This window comes from Equus przewalskii, chromosome 1, assembly GCF_037783145.1.
Source record: "Equus przewalskii isolate Varuska chromosome 1, EquPr2, whole genome shotgun sequence".
In the NCBI taxonomy this organism is placed as follows: Eukaryota; Metazoa; Chordata; class Mammalia; order Perissodactyla; family Equidae; genus Equus; species Equus przewalskii.
The window spans coordinates 158505761-158517510 of NC_091831.1; the positions used below are offsets into that span (position 1 = coordinate 158505761).

Genomic DNA, 11750 nt, shown 5'->3' on the forward strand with positions numbered 1-11750 from the left:
TTTCCTGGGATAGTGTTCTAGTTCATATCCCACCTTTACAGTTTTTATTGGATTTGGCTGGTCCCAAGAAAAGCATGAACTGGCCCCATTCTCTGCTATGCTATTTTCCCCACCAGTGTTTGTTTATATTGCATCCAACATGTCCCTACTATGTTGCATTTTTTCTGGAGGATTTTAGTAAATATCCATAGGAGAACATTTGGCTCCACTAGACAGCTTTCCTGGCTTTGACGTATCTTGTCCTCATGAATCAAACAAATCAATCGTTTCTAGTGATTCTTTACAAAATTGGGGGCCAGATTTTCTGCATCTAAGATGGAATTATTGAACTTTTCCATGGTTTTGTCTTTATGTTCTCAAAGAGGAGCCTGAATGAGGACTTCAGTCAGAGAGCCATGTTTAGCACGATGACCTGCTCAAGCAATTTTTTCCTAGCTCCTATACTGTCTTCCTGACTCCAGATTCAACAATTCTGCCTTCATCTCATTTACATGCCAAGATGCTGTTAATTTGGAGAATGTTGTAGGATTTACCTCTAAGCAAAATCTTGTGTTGAAACTGCACCCAGAGACAGTGCTCCAGGGAGGAGTGCTGGGCCATGATGGGACTGAAGCCAAGTGCCCTGCAGAAGCCTGGGCTTCCAGTTAGTTAGGTCCTCAGTTCACCAGGAAAGGAGATGTGAGACAGGGACCTGGAGCAGCAGAAGGCAGGTAGCATCCTAGCCTTGGATCTGGGTGGTGTTTCCAAAGAAGGGGCCTGACTATGGCAGGAAGGGGTAGAAAGAGTCCCCTCCAGTCTGGGACCAACAAACTTTGGACATGGGATCAGCTATCACCTCTCCCACCTCCCAACCCCACCTGAGATCCTCTTTCCAACCTTTCCAGACCACACCCCTTTAATGCATGGGTTAAACCAAGGCTTCTAAGAGTCCACAGGGTAGAATTTGGGCTTTGGGCTCAAAGCTTTGATCTACTGCTTACTATTTCTTCCTATTTCCATTTGCCTGCCTAACTTTGACTCATCCTCAGGTTGCAGCTTAGACATTCCGTCCTCCAACAAGCCTTCCCTGATTCTTCATGTTGGAAAAGAAGGCCCCTATGTGCCCCTACCACCTTCCCTCTCCATGCTTCTTTTTATCACAGACTTGAGCACCCTAGAGGCTCGCTGTGTATTCATGTTTCTTGACTATGATTCTTTGAGGGAAAGGACTGTGTTTTATTCATCTCTACATCCGTATAGGCGTTGTTCTACCTGTTGGTTTAAGGTGATGAGAAACACAGAATCATTCAAAAAGGACTCTACGACTTAATCCTTCCTCTGATTTCAACCCAAAACTCTTTTCTGTCATTCTCGTGGATTAAAAGTTGGTTTATGATGGAATTATGAGAATATTTAGGACTATATTAAAATATTCAAGAAAATGGATATCTTCTCAGCTACAGAAATACCCTGGGATGCTCTGGTAAAAAAATTTCCATGTCAGCTGGTGTCCTAAAAAGAAAATAGACCACAAAGGTTATGACAGCTGTTGTTTAGGTTTACAAGAGCCACCTGAAAACTGACATGTGCCTTGTAAATGAGGTGTGGGATGAGAACATATTTCTGACTTTGGGAGGAGTCTAGGAAACATGCATCCCATGTCAGTCCCTGTCCACCAGGGGGTGCAACTTCCTAACACAAACATTTCCTGAGTGAAACGTAGGCTTTGGTTTACCATTTCAGTGTGGCTTCAACGTTTCTTCATGCTAAGAATCAGGAACATATGTAGACAACACTCTAGAGATGAACTCTGCTCCAGGCTTGGTGACCGTGGTGCTCTTAATGCTTGGTAAGCAAAACGTCTCTTAAAATTTAGATTCTTTCTTCTGATATGTCAGAAAAATCTTTAATCATAAATTTTGTCCCAGAACTTTATGCCAAAGGTGACACAAATCTCTTTTATTTTTCCCCAGGACAAATCTATGGAGACTCGGTGACTCAGATGGAAGGCCAAATGACTCTCTCAGAAGGGGCTTCTCTGAAAATGAACTGCACTTATTCAACCACAACCTATGTCGCTCTTTTCTGGTATGTGCAATATCCCAGAGAAGGTCCACAGCTCCTCCTCAGAGCCACGACAGCCAACGAGAAGGGACGCAACAAAGGTTTTGAAGCCACATACAATACAGAAACAACCTCCTTCCACTTGGAGAAAGCCTCAGTCCTAGAGTCAGACTCAGCTATGTACTACTGTGCTATGAGTGACACAGTGACAGGAACTGCAGGGGGAGCTGAGCACAAACTCTGGGCAGTAATACGGGGCATGTCTGCTGAGTATCTCTGGTTGCTGTTTAATGTCCTCTGGTTTCATCACTGTCTATAGTTGTTTGTCCCTCAGTCTCTGGTTGATACAAAAATCATTCCAATGGCTTGAGTATAAGACCAAAAAGTGAACATTCTCCACATTCAACTCTTATTAGGGAAATTGAAAATAGAGTCTGATACCAATAGTTTGCATTCACGGCCAAAGTAATTTCAAGATGAAAACACACAAAGAGTGAAATGATCTCTGGGCTCATCCTTACAGAGTCCAGCCCCTATGAGTTTTTCCAGACCACCCTGATGAGTGTTGCTGTGTCTCATACTTTTAGAAAGCCAAAGTGTGCCAGAGAATGTGACATCTGCATAATGTCTTCCTGACAGAGTATGGCAGGAGAGATGATAGGAAAGATAGAGCTTTCAAAGTCAGGTTTTTAATTAAGAAAGAGAGAAGAAAAGAAAGGACAGGGAACAGAATTTCATATGAAACTGAATAATGGAAAGTGAGGAGAGGGACATTTATTCCAGTTTCTTTCTTTGGTCAACCAGATGGTAGAAATAGACTCTTATTCAAAATGAGGGAGAGACCAAGAACATAATTGATCAAATGACTTATGTCTAACTCCTGAACAGTGCCCCTTATCTTATTCTCGGCTCGTTACCTAGATCTGTTGGCTTTCTAATGGTAATAACTCAAGTGAGGTAGTTTTCAGCACCAATGAATATGGTGAGAGAAAATGCCCTTGAACAGAAATTCTTCATAACAGTATAGATAGTGACACTGGCTGAGGGAAATCCTACAGCTTTCTCTAACTCCTGTTTTGCAACTTCTCACAGAGGAGGGAAAATCATGGGATTGGGAGAAGGTATGGCAGTAAGAGAAGAGGGTGCAGTGAAAAGAATAATAAAATATTCAATCTCTGTATTGCCCTACAAATATACTGCCAGTCTTTGCAAATATTGGTGCAGTCTTATTTAATTAATATCTGTTTATTGACACACTGAGAGTACTTTTGCTGCTTGGGAGAAAGGTTTTGAGCACAGGAGCGAAGGACATGACGTATGTTCTCTGATTCTGCAGTGGCTGTCATGGTGAGTGTGACTACAAATGTTCTTGGCTTTGAAATATCTGTTTCTTCTAAGATATTTTTCTTTTCCACTTTTTCCAGGTCCATGAAAGTTTTCTCTTTTATTTTTTCTTGGGGGCCATATTTGTAGATTTTATGAATGAACAATAATCATACTACTAATATATTTTCTTACATATTAGTTATGTATTCTTGATTTGTTTAATTGTTTCTAATTAAATTTGGCTTAAAATGCAAATTTTATTTTTAAAGCTCTATAAATATAAATACATGTCAAAATACACTTTAGATAATACAAAAGGGTATATAATAATTTTCTCAGCTATTTGGATAAAAATGGTAGATTAATAATGCACCTTTATTGGGGCCGGCCCAGTGGTGCAGTGGTTGAGTGTGCACGTTCTGCTTCAGTGGCAAGGGGTTTGCCAGTGTGGATCCTGGGTGCGGACATGGCGCCGCTTGCAAGCCACGCTGTGGTAGGCGTCCCACTTATAAAGTAGAGGACGATGGGCACAATGTTAGCTCCAGGCCAGTCTTCCTCAGCAAAAAGAAGAGGATTGGTGGCAGATGTTACCTCAGGGCTAATCTTCCTCAAAAAAATAATAATAATACACATTTATCTTTGCATCCCTCTGAAACTCTTTTAAAAATATAGTAAATTAATTAAAAAAGGGCATAAACCTGCAAACCTAAAGAGAACAGACAAGGAGATGACATCAGACAGTGATGTCAACAAAATTTTAGAGGGTGAGAAGTATAGGGAGACAGGAAAACTTGAATAACAGACTAGATACAGAATAAAACTAGACCTGGTGACAGAAGTCAGCAGGAAGCATCACAATGTGTGCTGTGGCCTCGTGGGAAGTTTAGGAAAAAGAAGCACCGGTTATCTTTGAGTAACTGAGGCAGATGCTGCTGTGCGTGTGTGTGTGTGTGTGTGTCTGTGTGTTGAGGCTATTGGTGGGGAGGAATGGATTAAAATAGGAGGACCAAGTGAGAAAATGTGTAAGTAACAGAAGACCCGTGCTCTTCACAACCCAAGCCATAGTATAACAAACTATGATCACTTTCTTTTTTTTAAGATTGGCACTTGGGCTAACATCTGTTGCCTATCTTTTTTTTTCCTTCTTCCCAAATTCCCCAAATATGTAGTTGTATATTCTAGTTGTAGGTTCTTCTGACTGTGCTATGTGGGATGCTGCCTCAGCATGGCCTGATGAGTGGTGCCATGTCCACGCCCAGGATCTGAACTGGTGAAACCCTGGGCCGCCGAAGCAGAGTGTACAAACTTAACCATTTGGCCACAGGGCCAGCCCTTTTTTGTTGTGCATGAGGCCGCCCTTTTTTTTTTATGATCACTTTCTAAACCCAGCAGATAATTGGAAGTTAGTCTTTTATGAATTGGGAACGTAATTCCACATAAAAACTTTCCCACAAACCTTATGCATTAATAAGCTTTTTGATTCTTATTTACCAGTTAGGCTTTCTTTCACTTAAAACTTTTTTGCCGGGGCTGACCCCGTGGCCGAGTGGTTAAGTTCGCACACTCCGCTGCAGCGGCCCAGGTTTCGGATCCTGGGCGCGGCCATGGCACTGCTCGTCAGGCCACGTTGAGGCAGCGTCCTATATGCCACAACTAGAAGGACCTGCAACCCTGCAACTAAGATATACAACTATGTACCAGGGGGGATTTGGGGAGATAAAGCAGAAAAAAAAAAAGAAAAGATTAGCCACAGTTCTTAGCTCAGGTGCCAATCTTTAAAAAAAAAAGAAAAAACTTTTTTCCCTCCTTCATCTAACCCCTTGCAACCACTGATCTTTTCACTGTCTTCATAGTTTTTCCTTTTCCAGAGTAGTATATAGTTGTAATCATAGAATGTGTAGACTTTTCAGATTGGCTTCTTTCACTCAGAAATATGCCTTTAAAATTCCACCATGTCTTTTTATGGCTTGCTAGGTCATTTCTTTGTAGCACTGATGCTGTTCCATTGTCTGAATGTGCCGCCATTTATCCTTTCACGTACTGAGGAGCATCTTGGCTGCTCCAAGTTTTAGCAGTTATGAGTAACACTGCTGTAAACAGCTGTGTGCAAGTTTTTGTGTGGTTTTAAGTATTCAACTCATTTGGGTAAACACAAGGGATTGTAACTGCTGGACTGTATGGTAAAGAGTATGTTTGGTTGGTGAGAAACTGCTGCACTTGTGTTGCATAGGGACTGTGCCATCTTACATTCCCATCCGCCACGAATGAGATTTCCTATTGCTTCACACCATTGCCAGCATTTGGTGGTGTTAGTGTTTTGGATTTTGGCCGTTCTAATATTTGTACAGTGTTACCTTATTTTTTAAAAATTTAATTTTATTGTATTGTATAACGAACACTAAACATGAGATATATCTTCTTAACAAAATTTTAAGTTTACTATGCATTATTGTTGGCTATAGGTACAATGTTGTACAGCAAATCTCTAGAGCTTTCATCTCGCTTGAATGAGACTTAATGCCCACTGATTAGTAATTCCCCATGACCCTGTGTCCACACTTCAAGGTAACCTCCATTCCACTCTTTGAGTCTCCGAGTTTGACTATTTTAGATACCTCATTTAAGTGGAATCACGCAGTATTTGTCTTTCTGTGAGTGGCTTATTTCAGTTAACATAACGTCCTCAAGGTTCATCCATGTTGTTGCATATTGAGGAATTTCCTTTTTTTAATTAAGGCTGAATATTACTCAGTTGCATGTATATACCACATTTTCTTTATCCATTCATCTGTCATTGGACATTTAAGTTATTTCCACATCTTGGCTATTGTGAACAGTGCTACAGTAAACATAGGAGTGCTAATATCTCTTGAAGATCCTGATTTCAATTTTGGATAAATACCCAGAAGTCAGATTACTGGATCACATGGTAATTATGTTTCTAAATTTTTGAAGAACCTCCATACTGTTTTCCATAACGGCCACACCATTTTACATTACCGCAAACAGCGTGCAAGGGTTTCAATTTCTCCACATCCTCGACAACACTTGTTGTCTTTTGTGTTTTTGATAATAGCCAATCTGATAGGCGTGAGGTGATATGTCATTGTGCCTTTAATTTACATTTCCCTGATCATTAGTCACCTTGAGCATTTTTTCACATACTTCACGGCCATTTGTGTATCGTCTTTGGAGAAATGTCTATTTTACCCTTAGTCCATGCATTATCGGTTTATTAATTTTTTTTCTTTTTTTTTTTTACTGTTGTAAGAGTTCCTTAAATATTTTGGATTTTTCCCCTTACCATATATGTGGTTTGCATATATTCTCTTCAATTCTCTAGGTTGACTTTTCACTCTGTTGATTGTTTCCTTTGCTGTGCAGAAGCTGTTTAGTTTGATGTAGTCCCACTGGTTAATTTTTGTTTTTCTTTCCTGTGTTTTTGGTGTCATAGCCATGACCATTGCCAAAATCACTGTCACAAAACTTTTCTTCTATGTTTTCTTTTCAAAAGAACAACTCTTAGTTTTATTGATTTTTTCCTATTATTTTACTAGTTTCTTCTCTGGTCTTTGTTTATCCTTCCTTCTGTAGACTTTAGGCTTAATTTGTTCTTTTTCTAGATCCTTGAGGTATAAATTAGTGTGTTTATTGGAGATCTTTCTTTTTTTCAATATGGGTGGTCATCATTATGAACTTCCCTCTTAGTAATGCTTTTGCTACGTGCCATAAATGTGGTATGAGGTGTTTTCATTTTTGTTTGTCTCAAAATATTTTTTATTTCCTTCTTGATTTCTTCTGTGACCCACTGGCTGTTCAAGAGCATGTTGTTTAATTTCCACATATTTGTGAATTTCCAAGATTGCCTTTTGCTGTTGATGTCTGCTTTCATTACATTGTGGGCAGAAAAGATACTTGGTGTAATATCAATTTTCATGAATTAGTTAAGGCTTGTTTTATGACCTAACATGTGATCTATCCTGGAGAAAGATCTGTGTGCCCTTGAGAAGAATGCAGCTGTTATTGGGGGCAATGTTCTTTTTATCTGTTAAGTCCATGTTGTCTACAGTGTTATACAAGTCATATGTTTCCTTATTGATTGTCTGTCTGGGTATTCTGTCCATTAAGGAGAGTAGGGCATTGAAGTCTCTTTCTATTATTGGGTTTCTATTTCTGTCTTCACTTCCATTAATGTTTGCTTTATGCATTTAGGTGCTCTGATATTGGATGCACATATACTCACAATTGTTATATTTTCCTGGACTCAGACTGATTACACTAACAGCTTTACCAGTTCTCCCACTTGTAGGTGGAGGTCGTGGAACTTCTTGGCCTCCGTTACCACCTGAGTCGATTCCGATACTAAATCTCACTTTATATCTATGTATATATGTATGTATGTATGTACTTTTCTAGATAGATGGATAGCTATAGAGACAGGTGGTGGTGTAATTCAGTCTGAGTCAAAAATCTGGAGAATTGGGATGCTGATGGTGCAAGACTCAGTCTGAGCCCAACGGCCCAAGAACAAGGAGTGTCAATATTTGAAGGCAGGATAAGATGGATATCCCAGCTCAAGCAGAGAGATAATTCACCCTTTCTCTGTCTTTTTGTTCTGTTCAGGCCCTTATTGGATTGGATGATGCCCACTCACATTGGTGATGGTGATCTTCTTTACTCAGTCTGTTGATTCAAATACTAATCTATTCCAGAGACATCCTCACCGACACACCTAGAAATAATGTTTTATCAGCTCTCTGAGCACCTCTTAGCACAGTCAAGTTGATGCAGAAAGTTAGCAATCACAGTCTCTTAAATATTTTAACCAAAAACAGATATCTTTAATACCTTTATTAAAAAATGAATTTCTAACATTCATTATGCTATTTAACATTCCACTAATTTTGCCAATAGAAACACAACATCTGATACTCCTTATTCTCTTAAACAAAGTTTCAGGTATTGATCAGATTGTGGATAGTTGAATTGAAGTATCCTCTGTCATGTCCTTCTGTTCCAGTGCTCGCTGATCACCCCTGAATTTGCTTTCTTGACTCAGATTATTGGCTCTCCTTAGAAATGAAGCTGAATTTAACTGTCACACATATACAACAGCTGATGGTCTGTGTTAACAATGTTTTAACATAAATTCCACATTCTAACACTTTGATACATTCATTCTTACTTGGTAAGTGATGTACGGTTACTATGAAAAATTTGTAGAAAATTGTTGCTGAAAATTCTAAAGATCTATAAGCCATGTAACTGTAATCTTCTCTAATTATTTCAGAGATTTTTGAGTTTAAGATTTAGGGGCACTTTGCTGTCAAGAAACGTTAAAATATTGAAAAGCTAGTTTGATAACTTATGAAGAAAATTCCACTATTTTTAAATTTAATATCAAATACATAATATATTCAATACAAATTTCTAATATTTTTAGCACATTAACAAAGTTGTTAAGATAATTAGAACTTTGTACACAATACCTATGGGGTTTCTAAGACAAAGGAGCATTCTATTTAGGAAACAATGTTTTAAAACATAAATATAAAAGAAGATAGATTGTTAAAGTGTTTAAGATATTTTATATGTGTAGTTATGACTCCAAATTGCTTTTTGTGATATATTTCATGTAAGAGCATATTAAAATGGACCCTCCTAGTAAGTCAATATGAAGTTTATAAACAAGACAGTTGAAGGTTTCCATGATTCAACTTTCCACTAATTTCTTATGCACACAGTAGTTATATGCAATTTTGATGATGAAGGTTTTCCACCTTCTCTTAATGTGTTTTTAGAGGAATTAGAAATGTGCTTTTTCTTTTTGTGTGTATGAGAAGGATTGGCCCTGAGTTTACAACTGCGATCAATCTTCCTCTTTTTACTTGAGGAAGATTGTCGCTGTGCCAACATCTGTGCCAATCTTCCTCTACTTTATGTGGGATACTGCCACAGTGTGGCTTGACGAACAGTGCTAGGTCCACGCCCGGGATCCGAACCTGCGAACCACGGGCTGCCAGAGCGGAGTGTGGAACCCAACCACTACGCGACTGGATTGGCTTCAGAAATATGCTTTTACAAATAGTCTATAGGAGATTTCAGATTGTAAAAGAGTGGGGGTTGAGGAACCACTGATAAAATTATAAAAGCTATTATTTTTACCTAGCTTCTTTATCTTCTGCTATATCAAGGTATGAAATTCCCTTAATTTTAGTTTCCTTCTTTCTGTAAATCTTAATTTCTTCTTTGTGTTTCATCTCTGCCATTTTTCTTTTTTTCACTTTCTCTTTTTTATCTAAATATTATTTTTTAAACTCTTTTTTCTTAGAGCTCACCTTTGCTGGAGTTAATTTAGTTCATTAACTTGGTGTTTCTTGGACTTATTTACAGTCCTTTTAGCAGAACTGGCCTTCCTTTGGGGTATCTTTTTGGTGGGTGTGGTGGGGCTAGTGGGTGAAGGAGGGGCTTCAGTCTTTGCACAAAGGGGCAGCAGGAAGACTTCTATGCTGTGTGTTCAACTTTCTTGGTTGTTTTCTTTTAGGTTTGTCTCTTAAGTGATATGTAGCAAAACATTTTATTTCATTTGACTCAAACAATCTCTTTTTATATATGTTTTGATTACTAATATATTTGGACTTATTTCTAATATTTTGGGGGTTTTCCCCATATATTCTTGTTTTCTTTCTTTTGTTTTCTAGTGTATCTTCTGTTACATTGCTAAAGTTTTCTTTTTTCTCCCTGCGGATTCATAAAATGTAAAATGTATTTCCATTCTTATGACAAATATCCTTAAATTTCATATATACCTAACCATATATTTTTCTATGCCCAATGTTATTCGCTAACATTTCCCTTTGTATATAGCACTCTTTCTTCTTGTTGTGCTCTTTCTCTTGCTGATTCGCTATCTTTAGAATCACCTCAGTGGCTGGTTGGAGCAGACTACACACCACTTACATATCAGGACAATAATTTCAGAGACAGTTTATCCAGTGAGCTGAGAAATTACAGTTCCAATGCACATCAAGAAAAATAATGAAAAAGAAAACCATCCAGTGTAATAATCAGAACATGAATCACTGTGTTCTTCCTCAGAGCCTTTGTCCCTGATCTTCCTCTGCCTGGAGTGACTTTCTCCTACTAGCCTCATGGCTTGTCCCCTTACTTCTTTCTAGTCTCTGCTCTTAGAGAAATATGCGCATGTGAATAAAGAAGAACGCTCAAAACGTTTATCGTAGTACTGTATTTTGTACATAAAAAAATCAACATCTTAACTGTTCATCAATAGGGGAAGGGTTGTGTAAACAGTAGTATATCCATAATATGCAATATAGTGGAGCAGAGGGGTGTCCGTGTGTTAATGTAATAGGACCTACTAAGTTTATTATCAAGTGTATAAAGCGAGTTACAGAAAAGTAGGCACAGATACTCGTACATGCACCATATATAGAAAGGTATATGCATCATTTTGCATTAAATAAAAACGATAAATAAAATGCTGTACATTTTCTGTTGATTCAAACCTATAGTAAAATTCCTGGAAGCATAAATCCAAATTGATTAGATGAATAAAGAATTAGGTTGATAGTGATGAAAGGGTCAAAATTGGGAATGGTAACCAAAGGGGGTCTTAGTTTATATGTAATGTTTTATTGTGTTTAATAATTCATATATTGCTCCTTTTGTTAAAATTAATAAATAGTCATAAACCATCAGAAAAGTTTATTCATATTTTCCTCTATTCTTCTCACCAAAAAAGAAGGAAAGGAGAAAATGACACCTTCTTCCTAAGATTTTGTCCGAACACCCCAAGTGTAAGTGTTTCTCCCTCCTTTGGGATCACACAGCTTTTAGTTTTCATGCCTCTTAGGGTCCTACTCTTTGACTCTATTATAGTTATGTTTATTTTTGTCTTCCCCATACTGTAAACTAGTATGTTATCCTCTTTTATATATTCTTAAGACATAGTAAATTTTCCCATTTACCCTAAAAGTTGAAAAATGTTTGTGGATTTATTTCAAACCAAGGTAAAGAAATCAAACTAATAGCATAAGGTGAGATTTATCAAATTATTTTGAGATATTAATTTCCATCAAATAACATTTTAAAAGTAGGGATTGGTTCATTTTTAATTCTCTGTTCAATCTAGGCAATTAGTTTGTTTTCTGACCATCTGCCTTTCCTTTATCAGGAAATGTGGAGTGAATGGGGCTGGGCTTGAGTGACTGCTGAGTTAGTTGATCTGAAGTGGTCTTTGTTGGTGGTTTCTGCCCACTAGGGGGCACTCTAGGACTTATAAGAAACAAAGACTTTTCTGATGGTCCCGGAAAGTTGAATAGTTGAGAGGAAACCAGAGATCACGTGAGCCAGTCAAATTA

At 38.1% G+C, this 11750-nt stretch overlaps 1 gene segment (V, D, J or C); it reads left to right on the forward strand.

Annotated features, from left to right (window-relative positions):
- The first annotated feature begins 1782 nt into the window (after nucleotides 1–1782).
- Nucleotides 1783–7735, forward strand: LOC139084586 (T cell receptor alpha variable 9-2-like). The segment is given in 3 exon segments: nucleotides 1783–1828; nucleotides 1953–2290; nucleotides 7679–7735. Coding segments are annotated over 3 exon segments (441 nt in total).
- Nucleotides 7736–11750: the final 4015 nt, after the last annotated feature.